The 16,148-nt window shown below is 41.0% G+C and overlaps 1 protein-coding gene across 4 annotated transcripts in view; it reads right to left on the bottom strand.

The window, feature by feature from the left end:
• Positions 1-16,148, bottom strand: part of LOC120059381 (DENN domain-containing protein 2D-like) — a 34,956-nt gene that overhangs the window by 5,253 nt on the left and 13,555 nt on the right. For all 4 annotated transcript variants that reach the window (XM_039008388.1, XM_039008390.1, XM_039008389.1 and 1 more), the window contains 7 exons: positions 11,827-11,886; positions 11,143-11,241; positions 4,313-4,488; positions 3,660-3,772; positions 3,463-3,532; positions 3,281-3,358; positions 2,074-2,214 (listed from right to left, as the gene is read on the bottom strand). In XM_039008388.1, the coding sequence (XP_038864316.1) occupies positions 2,074-2,214; positions 3,281-3,358; positions 3,463-3,532; positions 3,660-3,772; positions 4,313-4,488; positions 11,143-11,241; positions 11,827-11,886 (737 nt within the window). The remainder of the gene's footprint in view (positions 1-2,073; positions 2,215-3,280; positions 3,359-3,462; positions 3,533-3,659; positions 3,773-4,312; positions 4,489-11,142; positions 11,242-11,826; positions 11,887-16,148) is intronic.

The raw sequence follows: 16,148 nt of genomic DNA, 5'->3' as shown, positions 1-16,148 counted from the left end.
GTGTGTGTGTCACCAGCATTATTCCAGGAAAATAGGATGTTTCCTTTTCATTTTAGTAAATACATCTTCAACTGATGACATTGTCTTCTTTTTCACTAGCTGTGTGTGTTCCTTGTCTTGCTCTGTGTCCAACTAGCTTTGTGCATCTTGTTAGTGTTGTCTCCTCCCTTTAATGTCTCCCTCCCTCTCTAGCGGTGTGCTTATCGTTACTTTCTGTAGCTTGGAAGGTGAGTACCCTTCACCCAGGGGTGTATTCATTAGTCACACACCATAGCAAAACCTTTTACTTTTTGCAACAAAAACAATTTTTGGTAGGATCCTTCCCGTTCCGTTTGGTTCCTACTGAATACACCCAGCCCTTCTCTTCTCCTGGCCTGGATGATCACATTAGTGACAGGGCCTGGGTAGGTTTCCACCATAGTGCTTTTCACCTGTCAAGTTGCTTTTTCATGGTCGGGCACCATCCTCAGTGAATTTCATAAAAATTATGATTCATTTAAAAGGTTATCCTTTTGAGACAAATCTATTCACGTCACCAAATAATTTATTATAAAAACACACTGTTTTGCAATGAAGGTCTACAGTAGCACCAAGGTGTAGCAGGAGGACAACTAGCTTCCGTCCTCTTCTGGGTACATTGACTTCAATACAAAACCTAGGAGGCTCATAGTTCTCACCCCCTTCCATAGACTTACACAGTAATTTTGACAACTTCCGGAGGACATCCTCCAACCTATCAGAGCTCTTGCAGCATGAACTGACATGTTGTCTACTCAATCAAAGGGTCAGAGAATGAATCTAGTACTGAAAGCATAAGCTGCAGCTAGGTAGCACTGCAGTGCATAAAATGTGGTGAGTAGTTGACTCAGAGAGAAAGACAATAGTTGAACAACTTAATTTCTTCAAACATAAGAAGCAAGAGAGAGCTATATTTTTTCACTTTCACTTAGCTAGCAAATGCAGCTAGCTAGTTTAGCCTACTCAAAACAACCGTCTCAAACAGAGGGATGCCATGTTAGCTAGCTGGCTATAACTATCCAACACGAACTCTTCCAAGTCAAGGTTAGCTTTTGGTTTTACAAATGTATTGCCACTGGGGCCCACCGGTCTAACTGCTAAACTGCTTACTGACTCACTATAATGAATGATTGTACCGGGTTTACTAACATGTTAGTTCTATTACCTATGTTGAGTATGACGTTATATTAGCTAATATGGTGACAACGATGTAGTCTGTGTGTAGCGGATATGATATGGTTTGTAAAGTTTTTTTTCACCTGGTCAGCTGATGTGTTGTGCATTGAAGTCCACAAGCGAAGGGATAAGGTGAGGAGGAGAGCGTGTAGATGCGAGAAGGAATACAACGTGGCTGCTATGAAAGTGAACTGTGTTTACATGTAATCAGAGGTGTATTCATTCTGTCGATGTTGTTATAACATTTCTTAAACGTAAGCAAACGGAATGAAACTGGGATAAACATACCCAAATTTGTCCAATATAAACTCTTGTTTGCAACTGTTGGACTAATGATTACACCCTAGAGCAGCTAGATGCAGGCAAGAGTGTGCAAGGCGGTATTGAATGTGTCACTGTCTGTCCATGTGTCACTGTCGGTCACCTCAAATCTCTCTCTGGACTTGTGTGCACCTACTGTACGTTGTAAACTTTCATTCATAGGCTAGGTTGTAGCAACCTCATGATGGGTATAGGAAAAATTTGAGTATCATGTAGCTGCCTAAACCTATCGATGTTACATTGAAGTGGGTGAATGGAATATGAATAACAGTCATCCAATATGCTGTAACAGAAATAAGGCCATGCTCATAATAAAAAAATTATCGTCCTCCTCATCTTAAATGAAACCGACCGCTACTGCTATCAATGTGGATGTTTCTCAACTCTTGGAACTGTGTGTGCTGGTTTTCATGACATCTAATTACAACCAATTATTCCAATCCTAACATTTTGCTACAGTGTTCCCAAATGAATATGACCCAGGTCTCAAGGAACAGCATGTCATTGTGCTATGCCAACTTAGCCATGTGGCTACATCGGACATATCAGGGTGCTAACCTCAGTGCCTTTGTCGGGGATGAAGCTCTTGATCTTGACTGTGTTGCCTGGGGCGGGGAACGCCGCCTCCCTCAGGCTTTGCATGAACGGGTAGATCATCGCCATGGAGATCTGGCGCCGCTTCTCCACCTCGTCAAAGATCTGCGTTAGAGAAAGACAGGAATAATCCAACTCTGATATCATCATGTGATTTTGCACCACTGGAATAAAATAATTAGCCTACACAATTTCCTGGGTGACCTTTTTCAAGACAGAGACTGACAAACCACAATAAATGGTGTGGCAGTAATAGGTATATAGTAATAAGTATATGATGAACTGTGGGGCTTAGTATTTCCAGTAGCCTAAGGGACAGTTTGGTGGTGGTGATGATGATGTGTGTCAATATTCACTTCACAAGACTTGGGGCACCACTGAAAGGCAGCAAATGATGAACAAAACAAATACAGTGACTTGGATCACAGACGGGCTAATGATAAAGGGCCACTAAGGGAGAGAAGGTATGAGCTGTGCGGCAAATAGGGCATTTCAAAACCCAAAGACCAGTCTAAGAGGCTCATACTCGATGCAGAGTAATTTGCTAGTACCATAACACACTGTTACATAAACACAGTAGTTACGAGAAATTCAATCCAATTTCGCACCGATTAGCGTTATGAACGGCTGTCAGATTTACAAGAGGTCCCCATCACTTTCAGTTCAACGTTAGTGGAGGAGTGTCTTCTTCTTGTCGTTTTTTCCGATAGGGGAGATTGTAGAGAAGTTATGTGCTGTTGACATTTTCAAGGGAGAACTGGGATAAGTGAGGACTACCTTTTCTCTTTAAAGAGAAAGTACACTTCATGAAAGACAAGAGTTGCCATTTCATCTAGAATGTTTTTAAGTTTATTAGCTGGTTAATTAAGAATGGCCAGAAGATCCTGGCTAGCATTTTTGAAGCATGTAGCAATGCTAGTGGAAATGGCTTGTATCCCTTTAAAATCTGAGCACGTGCGGTGTTATCCAATGTTGGCTTAATTCCTTTTTTACTACGTGCACAATGTTGTCAGCATGATTCCTAACTGAAGGCCCAGGGAGAGATTTACTCAGAAGTATTAAGCATCGTTACAGCCAGGGATCCTCCCAGTTCAACTCATCCAGGCTTACGTCTCTGGGTAAAACACTTATTTCTGACAGCCGAAAGCCAATGACCTTCGAGGCGTGTTACCTTGGAGAACAGTCCGAAACAAGCCAACCTGCTAATGATGCAGTAGGCCTCAGGTGGGCGAGCGCCGTTGCCGTGGGGCTAGACGAGAACAATGGAGAAACAAGAGAGAGAGAGACAGATAATGGGCATGGCATTCACCGCACTATAAATAATCTCAAGTGAAAACCCAAAGTGAAACATACCAGTAGCCTCCTACAGTATCCGTTCCTTCTGCTGCCGTCGATCTCAGTCAAGACAAATGAGAATGTCTCACTAGAGGGAGCGAGTGAGAGAGAAAGTAAGTCTATTGGTAGCTTTAAGACATCAACATTGGAATGACTCAACAATACACCCATCTTTCCAAATTGATGGTGATCCTTCATATTAGATGCAGTGTTACCTGTGGTACTCTGTTAGGGGGGCCCAGTTGATGCCCTCAGGGAAACAAAAGAGTGTGATGGCCTTCAGGGTCTTTTCCTCCTCCTCTCTTTGGAATCTCACCATCCCATCCCTCTGAGAAAGAGTGCGAGAAAGCAAGAGAGAGAGATTAACAGAGGGAGAGAGGGAAAGAGAGGGCAACAGAGAAATGGAGAGAAAGACCAATATATTTGTCAGATGGATGTAACCTGGGCTCTTTCTCAATTAATCTTTATTCAATTCCTCTCTCCTTGCCTCAAAAAGCAAGAAGGTCCTAGGGGAGAGACCTTAGACCTTCTCCTCCAATACAGTTGAGGAGGAGGCGAGGAGATGGGAAGCGAGGAATCGCGTAAAGACACATTTAAATAGAGCCCAATTACATCCCTCTGACAAAGATCTCTCCCTTTACAGGAAGACGTCATGTGATGTTGAAACGTCAGTATATCTAATGGAATAAAGCCTGGAATTTAAAAAAATCGTAATAATCTTCCGTGCTGAAGGCCTACCTGAATTCTTCTCTCCTACCTCCCTCTGACTATTCAATGACTTCCCTTGCGCTTTTCATTTCTTATCCACATTTTTCTTCTTTATCCCTTTTGGGAGACATGCAGAGTTTCTACTAACTAGCGGACTCACTTTGGGGAACTGGTAGGTGATCTGTGGCTCGTAGGCCCCCTCTTTGGATTTCTTGAGGCTGACCACAACCAAGTACTCAAAGAAGTACTGCCCACTCATGTAGCGCTGCTCCCTGGCTGGGGTGTCCACCGGAGCTGGCTCCAAAGACTCCTGAAGGGGTGGCTCCTTCATCACCCCTGTCGGGACAACAGAGTGTTGAGGCAGAGGCTTCCTAATAACATATAGTAAAATCAAAGGCTTATGGTCTGGGTAGCTCAGCTGATTAGACCATGGTGCCAGCAGCGACAAGGCAGCAGGTTCTATCCCCGTACCGGACACATTACATCTTACTGATCATTTGATTTGAGCACTTTTCAATAAATCTCTGTTGAAAGAAATATTTGAAAATACAATATCCACTTGAGGGTGAAAACAAACAATATCTGTCCCTTTCCCCCCTTGCTTTCTATCTCTTCCACTGTGCTTCCTAGGCAGCAGCAGATATACAGTATCAGTTACAATAGGAAAAGTATTGCTGCTCATTGCCTGAGGGAGAATCCCAGGAATGTGGCCAATAAGAATGCTATCTGGTTTGTTTGTTACTTTTCCAACACGGAATATTGAATGGAACTCAACTCATGTGCTGGTGCTGACAACCTCAAATCAAAAAACACAATGGCTGAGATTTGCAAAACTCAATACAGGTCGACTGACAAATACCTGTGCTGCTGTTGCACCATACAATGTGATTCCAGCCATAAGGATTTGTGTGAATATAACAACAGCTATGATAGATGTATGTTTTTCCAACAACGTATACAATTATATTAAAAATGTATATTACATGTATTACCACTATGAATTGAAAATACTTATCATTACTAGCCAGAAGACACTTATTATTCTGAGATGCATAAATAACACGCATGTATTATAAAGTATTATTAATGAGAACAACCACATACCAGCAGAGTGAAAACAGGCGCAACAGACACCATGCTAAAATAAAAAAAATTGAATGTTTCTAAGTATATGAGCACCAACCTGTTTTAAAAGATTCTTATCAAGGGGTTTCTGAGATGTGAAATGATGACGCATTTAGTTCTTAATCTACTTATTCGTGTCTAGAAACTAAGGACAAGCCCATCCCCCACCAACCTCTGCCACATGGTGTGTTTACAGTTGGGTAAACCCTGCAGCAGTTTGACAGAGGACCTGCTGAACAGCAAACACCAAAGATAAATATTGGCTAATCTTTTCTCTCCTCAGGGTTTTATGAAAATGTCTCTTGTTTTTTTTCCATTGCTCCTTAGAAATAATAGTAGAGCCGGGCTGCCCAGACAAGTTCTTTATGCTGCACTGCCGCACACACTCACAAACTCAGTCTCTCTCTCACACGGACACACACACACAAAAGAATCGTTCTGTGACTCAGCCTACTGTGACAGGTTTTTACCTCCAACTGCTTTTACCATGGCAACAGTCCCTGTGTAAGGCATGACTAACCCATTACACTCCACATTTAATGTACAGTACCAGTCAAAAGTTGACACCTACTCATTCAAGGGTTTCTCTTTATTTTTACTATTTTCTACATTGTAGAATAATAGTGAAGCCATCCAAACTATGAAATACACATATGGAATCATATAGTAACCAAAAAAGTATTAAACAAATCAAAATATATTTTACATTTTTCAAAGTAGCCACCCTTTGCCTTGATGACAGCTTTGCGCATTCTCTCAATCAGCTTCATGAGGAATGCTTTTCCAACAGTCTGGAAGAAGTTCCCACATATGCTGAGCACTTGTTGGCTGCTTTTCCTTCACTCTGCAGTCCAGTGATAAAGCTATGCTAAACAAATGCATTACTGGGTCTGCAATAACTTACAGGTAATTGGCACAACTGGAAAACCAAATCAATCATAACTAGGGCTGTGGCAGTTATGAAATTGTCAGCCGGTGATTGTCAAGCAAATAACTGCCAGTCTCATGGTAATTGACCGTTAATTAACAAACACATTTAGCATCTCTTGGCCTCCACGCATAGTCTACTCGCCACTGACGCAGACCTTGAAAAGTTTAACAAATTCATTGAATATACTGTAGCCTACATTATCACAATGAACCCATTATTTTAGACAGGTCTAAAGAAATGATGTGAAGAAAATGTAGTCTATTTCAGAAGAACAGAATAACATACTCTGAGTTGTCCTTATGTTAGGCCCTGATATGGTTATACCATTTGGCTGTGGGCTACATTAGTTCATTTAGCAGACAAGATTTGCTTAAAATTCTGTGGCATTATTTTTTATTATTTTAGAGTATAAAGAATACAATTGAACATAGCTGAATAAAATCGAAAGGATATTTTCTCCAAACAATTTCCAAGGTAGTGCACGTGGCTACTCTGTGTTGAGCAGTTAACAAAGAAACAGGTTCTCCTATATGCTTAATTTAGAGTTATTTATGCAACTTTAGTTGATTTTTAATACATTAATACAGTCTGCATGATGCGACTAATGATAATTTGAAAATTATCTGATTTGTTTCTTGTGCAGGCTGCACACACTTCATCAGTCTCTCATTCACAATTTGACAAGCACTTGATAATATTCTCACCAGCCCTCGAATTTCCCATCGGCATCCCCCTTGTGTGGCCGTAATGCCCCCAAAAGAATCCATGCCTTTTGCGGCCAAAGTGGCCGTTGTGCCCTTGGGCTATATATAATAATTATAATTCCCTTCTCCTGGCTGCCATGCACCGAAGAACCTCTCACTCACATGGCTCTCTCAGATATCTCAATTCTTATTAGCCAATGCCTGTCACGTGACCAGGTCCTTCTCACAGGCATCTCAGCTAAGAAGTAGGCTACAAGTGAAGACAAAGAAATCGGGGACGCAACTGCGTGCATCCCTCTTATCAAATTCCGAGGTGCATATTGAAGATGTTAGATGGACTGTCCACATTTAGCCTACTTTTTGTCAGCCAACAAGATGAGTAGGCCTAATGAACAGCAAAAGCACTAGTCTGTGTCAATCTACTACCCCCCATAGTTAAAAAGTTTACCTATTCTATTGGTCAACTTGTCCTTCTGTGCAATAAATATATATTCCAAACCTACTCTGGGACAGTTGTGGGATGCGATAGATCCCAAATTAATACAACCACTCACACCAAAAACATTTTTTAAAGCAATGAGGCTGATGTACTAGATCAGAACGTTTAGCTTAAAATGTTGATAAACTATTAGCCTATTTCTTCACATTATAAGTGCAGCAGTGCGCACACAGCTGTAGGCTATAAGCGCAAATGTTCCAAAATGGAATCAATTAGAGGGAATACACTGTTCTCAAAAGTGACCGCAAATGCGATTATGCATGTAATGCTTTATTATAAAAAGGTGCCTTTTTTTTTTATCTTGCCCAAACTTAAAACTCACGTGCTGCCTATGTATGCCAATTAGGCTCTACACTGGTTGTAAAGCGGATTAATATGCTTATTTTAAGAAGTTATTTGGACACTTTAGTTGTGAATGATGCCCAGCGTGTTTGTATCACAAGTGATAATACATCATTCACAAGTGATAGGCTAATATTGTCACCCATCAGACTACTCTTAAATTGAATGTATTTACATGTACTAAATAATATATGTGTGAAATTAGTTTTGATTAAGAATGGACCATTATCATGCACCTGTCTAGGAACAGGGGCATTGGGGAAAAAATCTATGCACTTAAATAGCGAATGGAGGACACTTTTCCCATGGTTCATTTTCATGCCAGCCAGGTAGGCTATACTCCTGTTGTAAAGCGAAGCAATGTACTTATTATTAGGAAAGTTGATAGTAGGCCTAGCCTGGTAGGCCTAGCCTATAGAAAGTTGATGGGATCCTCCTTTTTAATTTAGGTTTTCTCATGCAATTCTCATGAAGTGTTTGATTTGATTTTCCAAAACATTTGCATTTATGTCAGAGTGATCAGAGGGACAATAGAGTACAAGGTAATTAAGCAAGTTTGATGGGCTACTAATGACCATCAGTAGCATCAGAGCTTGGAAAATCCTAGTTACCGTAACTAAACGGTCAAACGGAATTTGACTGCGGTCAAGCGGAATTTGACTGTGGTCAACACCATTGACTTGCACCAGCCTATCCATTATCATTCAGTGTCACACTTGTCAAAGATCTAATTTACTTTGGAGTTAGGCAAACCTGTTGGTCCTGTCTAAAAAAATGACACCTAGCTAGACAGAGTGTAAGGTGAGGCCATTACCTCTGCTAATACTACATTCATCCAATCATTTCAGATCTACTGTACACAAATGCCTATGCCCTAGGTGGGTAGGGGTTATTTCTGGACAGGGCCTTGGTTTTGGTAAATTAGGAAGTATTGTGTGTGAAATAGGAAGTACTTAATAAAAAAACAAGAAGTGTTTCTAAGTAACAAAGCGTTTCTGTGGAGCCTTATATAGGGATGTTAATGGTTAACCGTGAATTGGTTACTGAAAATACATTTGACCAGTCATGCTTATCAGTCTATAGGTTCATTTGCATAATTTTGTGGAATTAAATTGGCGCGTGTGTATTAGTCATTAGTCCTCATGGATTTTATTTATCACACTCGCACAGCATACACAGCCTAGTTTGAGGAGCGGAATATGCTACCACCTGTCAGACAGCGTGAGAGCAGTTCCTCAAAAAGATGGTACTGTAGTGAAACGTGCTTTTGTAAACCTAGACATTGCACAACAAATAACCTAAATGCAATTGTGTGTTAAACTGTTTTGATGGCCATGATTAAAAAGTGCTACTATTTTTATTTCTCAATCTCAACTCGTAATTAAAGCGTGCCTCCCATTCGCCATTCGAGTGCATAGGCTATAGTCAACCGTAGGCAGGCGATCAGCGCGTCACCCACCACTTTGCAATGTGAGTTTGAGGCAGTATAATTGTCTGAAACCTGAACCTTTTACCTTCCATCAAATAATGAAGCATGTCTTACCTTGCTTCAAAGTAGCCTAGCCAAAATCCAACCATAGAAACATGGTGGCAATTATTTTCAATTAACTTCCTCATGCCACTAAGCAGCATTTCTCTATTGTTATATTGGTTTTCATATCAACTTTATCGTTGTCTAGAAGCCAAAGGCACAGTCCTAGTCATATTAGCAACCCTTCCTAGTTGTTGCTATATGATCCCCCCTCTTTCTACATTTCAGAGATTTTTCTTCTCTGTCACATCGGAATCCGCTCGTATTAGGTGCACTGTTTAGAACAGTGTTTCCCCACGAATTGTATTTTGGCAAATGTTTGAAAATGACGTTTTATTAGCTGCTTCGTTACAGGAGTTTTATTTTCAATAATAAGATTGCTAATATGTGGCACGTCCAATTGTCTAGGGGCCCAAAAGTAAATAGAATTTGCCAAAATTATATAATTAAGCTACTCCCGTCTATACAGAAATAAATGAAATAATTCAAATTAATTACACCAGAGAACATGATTTAGGCATAGAGGATCATTAGCTTCTTTTAAGAAATAGCTGTGGTTTGTTTTAAATCACAAGCCCATAGACTTCAGTTGGGAAGTGCGCAATATTGGAAGCAGAAAATATCAGAGCGGATTGTTGCGGCAGGCAGTGAAACGGATCTAAAATAGTGCTAGGCCTCAGTGGCGGTTCTAGACCATTTCAACTGGGGGGGGGCCAAGCTGGGGCCAGTTGTACTGTTAGAGGGGCCAGTTACATTAGATGTTATTGTTGTCATCGTTTTCTTCACTGCATTGCAGGCATTAGCAGGCAAAAGACCATGTTTATAATCATCATCGTTGCCACTGTCTAATAACGGATGTAAAAAAAGAACGATAGCAAAAATGTGTTATGTAAAAATTATTTCATACTCCACATTTAGGGGGGCCACAAGGGGGTCCAAAATTGTCACAGGGGCACTGCCCCCCCCAGAACCGCCACTGCTAGGCCTATCGAAATATTTCAAAATACAATCGCTGGAAAAACACATACGAGAAAAGACAAAGGAACAACTCTAATATGTATTTAGTTATCAAAATTCTCAACTCCCAAAGTGAACAATAGCGGCCTATTGCCTATGTTATTGGCACTATCGGAGAGCATTGCGCATATATATCCACGGTGAGTGCGCATACTCACTGTCTTTATCATTGGGTGAGTCAACGCCACTGGAAAGTTATTTTAGGACAACATAATTTGGACGTCATATTGAACAATGTGTATCTCACCTTTTCGTGGGCCTAGATTAGATGGTTGCATTCAAGACAAGGTCGTTTTTATTGATGTCAGTTTGTCATTGTCAGCAGAGTAGGCTACCTTGTCATGTAAAGTGTCGTAGAATTGCATGAAATGTGTTTTTTTTTAAGGCAGATCTTCCTAAAATATGTTCCTCTACCTGGGGCTGTGCAAAGGGAAAAAAACGCATTGTTCAGAACACATTTTTTGCGAACAGTGATTGAGTTATATTATAGGCTAATCCTAATTTATGACTATCCAATCTAGTTATCACGTTAGGAATATTAGTTGTTTTACATTAGTCTGCAAATGTGATGATAGATGCATCCAATGCTCATGGGCTAAAGGTGATGTTTTCAGTGAAAAGATAGCTTCCCTAAATTTAAAATGTTGTTCTATGGGCTTGCTATTGTTGCACGTTTCCATTAAGCTCCTAATGAAAAATGTCAATTCCTTGTATAGTATTTTCTGTTAGGCAGGTCATTTGACTGTAGATTTTGTTTTTGCTATTTGTTGACCATTTAATAAGGCTCGGTTAGTCGGCAGCAAAATGTAACGCATTTTTTCATCCCTAGCCTTATACTCACGGTCTTTGTCATGTTTGCCCCGGAATGAGGACCACATGGTGCTTAGCCTCTTGATGGCACCTCTCTCACTCTTCTCATCCTCGCTGGGTTGGACGTTACCTAGAAGGGACCACAGGACCAACAGATCATTAGTACCTCCTACACAAGGATCCCGTTCATTAGGCAGCAAATGGAACGATATGGACTGTGCTCCTCTGACCTAATAGCTTAGTCATCAGCTAACTAATCTAGGCTCAAATAGCAAAACTCCTCATGGACAATAGGGTCTGAGCCCAGTGATTTGGCATTAACATTGCATCCAAAAATGTGCAAAACTAAATTTATCCTGAACACTAACTCTCCCAACTTTGGTCACTACAATACTAACACACTAACATAATGCCCTGGACCAGAGCTAGGGCACAGACTGGTATGTTGAGTTCAGGCTGCACGCCCACATACCATATGAAATGCAAAGATACCATCTGAGACACACAAACATCCACTTTGAGATTCGCAGACCAGCCGGTAGAAACCCGCATAATCTGCAGCTAGATGCTTCTCTCCACGGGTTCCTCCAGAGTTATCATTACGTCATCTCTAATGTGTGTATTTTGCCCTGACGTCCCACTTTTGAACACACTGCTAGGGCTATAGGTAAAGTCACAATTAAAAAGGTGTACCGTGCCCAATGGGGCTACTCACTGAGGTCAAATGACAGGGCGTCTTTCTCTTTCCCATTGGCGGCGCTTTGAGGTTGCTCACCTGGACAGGAGAAAAGACACGCAGGTCAAAACACAACTCAAGCAGGTAGTTCTGTGAATGCTGTGAAACTGGGTTGTCATAATGTTTCCACAACATCAGATGTTCTACGTTATTTCAATACGGATCATAGATACTGATCCAACACCACTACCTTCGGAAGAAATAGACATTGGCTTACTGCCAAAATTACCATATGGTTTGCCATTTCATGTGTCTAGTCACACAATAGGCATTAACTAGTGTATATGTGTGTGTAACAGCTAAACCAGTAATGGACACTAGTGCCACAGCCAGCCAACTGACTGAACAAGTGCCACATTTCACTTCCATGCTTGCTCATCATTATGGGTCGCAGATCAGCACTGTGGAAACACAAGGTCAAATACATGCACACCTCAGCTAAATAACAAGTAGCTAAGTAGCTTTCAGTTATGCATTTGCTCTCGTCAGCGACTTGGGCTACTTTTCCACAGTAGTGGTGCTTGGGTAAAATCACTGGGGAAGCCAAGCCAGGAAAGAAAAGCCATACCCATTGACTTTTTTCACTTTACAGCCTTATTCTAAAATGTATTTAAAAAATCCTCAGCAATCTACACACAATACCCCATAATGAAAAACTGAACAGGTTTTTCTACATTTTTGCAATTTTACTACAAATAAAACAGAAAAACCTTATTTTACCATAAGTATTCAGACCCTTTGCCATGAGACTCAAAATTGAGCTCAGGTGCATCCTGTTTCCATTGATCATCATTGAGATGTTTCTACAACTTGATTGGAGTCCACTTGTGGTAAATTAATTTGATTGGACATGATTTGGAAAGGCACACACCTGTCTATATAAGATCCTACAGTTGACAGTGCATGCAGAGCAAAAGTCTTGGAACCACCAAGACTCTTCCTAGAGCTGACCGCCTGGTCAAACTGAGAAATCGGGGGAGAAGGGCCTTGGTCAGGAAGGCGATCAAGAGCCTGATAGTCACTCTGACAGAGCTCCTCTGTGGAGATGGGAGAACCTTCCAGAAGGACAACCATCTCTGCAGCACTCCCCCAATTCAGGCCTTTATGGTAGAGTGGCCAGACGGAAGCCACTCCTCAGTAAAAGGCACATGACAGCCAGCTTCAAGTTTGCTAAAGGGCACCAAAAGGACTCAGACCATGAGAAACAAGATTCTTTGGTGTGATGAAACCAAGATTGAACTCTTTGGCCTGAATGCCAAGGGTCACGTGTGGAGGAAACTTGTACAATCCCTACGGTGAAGTATGGTGGTGGCAGCATCATGCTGTGGTGATGTTTTTCAGTGGCTGGGACTGGGAGACCAGTCAGGATCGAGGTAAAGATGCACAGAGCAAAGTACAGAGAGATCCTTCATGAAAACCTGCTCCAGAGCGCTTAGGACCTCAGACTGGGTTGAAGGTTCACCTTCCAACATGACAACGACCCTAAGCACACAGCCAAGACAACGCAGGAGTGGCTTCGGGACAAGTCTCTGAATGTCCATGAGCGGCTTAGCCAGAGCCTGGACTTGAACCCGATCGAACATCTCCGGAGAGACCTGAAAAACGCTCCCCATCCAACCTGACAAAGCATGAGAAGATCTTCAGAGCAGAATGGGAGAAACTCCCCAAACACAAGTGTGACTATCTTGTCGTGTCATACCGACGAAGACTCGAGGCTGTAATTGCTGCCCAAGGTGCTTCAACAAAGTACTGAGTAAGGGTTCTGAATTATTATGTAAAATGTGATTATTTCTGGTTTATATAAATTAGCAACATTTTCTAAAAACCTGTTTTTGCTTTGTCATTATGGGGTATTGTGTGTAGATTGATGAGGATTTAAAAAAATCTATTTTAGAATAACCTGTAACCTAACAAAAATGTGGAAAAAGTCAAGGGGTCTGAATACTTTCCAAAGGCACTGTATTACAACCTAAGTGTTGTGATAATTATGTTGTTTTCTCTATAACCTGTTCATATGACTTGAGACTGATGTCTCAGCCTTAGGTCTATATAATAAGACACAGTGGAAGAATAAATTCAACCACATCTTTGTTTCATCACAAAACCGGAGAGCAACATCTGTCCGGCGAAGTCCATAAAACATATTGCATGTAACAAACAGTCAAGCAAGTTAATTTGGTCAAGCAAAACATTTTTCGGACTATTGATTTAGAACCACGAGTTACCACAAGTCAAAGAAAATAGCCTCTGCCTCCACTATTCCAGCACCATTTCATCATCTAATCACCTATTCTTAGTCTAATACAGTGACAACTAAAAGATACCAAAAACGATTTAGTCAATTTAGCGTAAGCTAAATATGATGTGGCTGTCCATGGTACTGATTTAACTGTGTGTGTGTGTGTGTGTGCGCAAGTAGAAAAAACATGTTGACTCACCCTATTTGTAGAGAAATGCCAATGTCAGCCTCCTCTTTCATGTTGCCTAAACGGTTTATGACTCTGTTATATATGCTTTAAATGTTTGTTGTCCTAGGCTACCTGGCTAAAATGCTTGATCGCTAGCCTAACTTCCTTTCAGTGGCAACAATGCGCCAGGCCAGCTAGTTAACATTAGCCTACTACATCTAGCTACATGTTGAACTTTTATCCTCTCAGGCCATATAAATAAACTTCCAGTAATTTATTGGGTAAAACACCAACATTTTGGCATCACTGTGCCTTCTTCAGGGTGGTTGGATCAGAATAGCCATTATAATTATTGGCCAGTACGGAGAAGTAAAAACACAAGTCCAAATCCCTATCTCCATCCATGGCAAATTTAGGAAAAGGGCGATTTTAGCTAGCTAACCACAGGAGGACAATGACACAACGAGATGTAACAATTAAAATTATGTAAATTACGTTTGGCTTCAAATTTGATGTGATTGGTGTGAAGCCAAATACGAACTGCCTTCCCGTGACACTTTTTTTGGTGCGCAAGGACCATTCACAGCTGAGCTCACTCAGTTGAGCTATTATTTTAGATTTTTTTTTAATCAAGGGAGGCCAAATGCTCGCTGGCTTCCTTTGAATTCAATGCTACGGGCAACAGCAATGTCATACACTTTTTGACCAGACAGCATAGATGGGCTACACAAAGACAGAGGGGTGCTGTTTTGTTTGCTTGGATGCTTTCTCTGGTGAGATACATTCAGCCTATTGAAGGACATTTATGAAACACAGAGATGAAAGATAAGTTATTTTGCATGTCTTTTTCCTTGGTCGCTTTTGGGGGGAAGCCTGGCTTCCCTTGACATTCACGAATACATGCCACTGCTTTTCCAACCACCAAATGAATACCGTAACTATCTTTCCTAGTTCCTGAGCTGCCAAAAGAAAGATGTAAACAAACGCTGTCTTTTAGAGGCTCGTGCTCTAATTCCTAAACCTACCACAGCTCCTATGTTTATCCTTACTGATCTAAGTTCAACAGTCTCAGTATGATCACAAATGTTTTAACACGCAGAAAGAGTGTTACCTAACATTACCTAATCATTACCACATACCTACTCAACAGATTTTTACCAGAACACCGACCGTTTCTCGCCAATTTACACCTCTTCTCACAGTTATTCAAATGGCTCTCTTGCTAGCTGCACTGCAGAAACATTTACTAGGCACATCATTTGGACCTGACACAGTATGATAAACTCTGTGTGGATCTAAATTAAAATTGCTGGGAAACATGACAGTTGGGAAATTACTTTTTACCTATATTTGCTTTTTTCTGTCCAGCAATTGGATGTGGTCCAACCACCTTTTTCTACATATTTATTTACCACCAATTTCAAAGTTCACTACAGGAAACACACTTGGACCTCCAAGGAGGTTTTTCATTCAGACCTAAACACTCAACAAATACTGACCGTAGTTTTAAAAAAAACTAAAATTGCACACCAAACTCCATTAGTCAACTAATCACCAAGCCCTTCAGTATTTGAATCAGACGGGCTAGTTCAGGAATTCATAAAATAAGTGGAACTGGCTGGGTTACTTGAAAAGAGGCTTGGGAAACACTGCATTAGAAGAATATATGAACAGCAAGGCTTACATAGTGCGTAGGTGTAACAGCCATTCTCCATCACAGGGCGTGCTGCCTGCCCCTCAGGCTATATAACATGTTACAACAACATCTCTGGCAGCCAGCAAGCCTCAACTCCATCCAAAGAGGGATAGGTAACTTTATTCTGGCATGACTCTCACTCCCTCTTTCTCTCAAACTCACTCTCTGCTTCCCTAAACCTTTACCTGAATGTAATC

This window comes from Salvelinus namaycush, chromosome 14 (assembly GCF_016432855.1).
Source record: "Salvelinus namaycush isolate Seneca chromosome 14, SaNama_1.0, whole genome shotgun sequence".
Classification (NCBI taxonomy): domain Eukaryota; kingdom Metazoa; phylum Chordata; class Actinopteri; order Salmoniformes; family Salmonidae; genus Salvelinus; species Salvelinus namaycush.
Note: the sequence above shows the minus strand (reverse complement) of the source record. Positions and strands in the feature narration are given on the sequence as shown.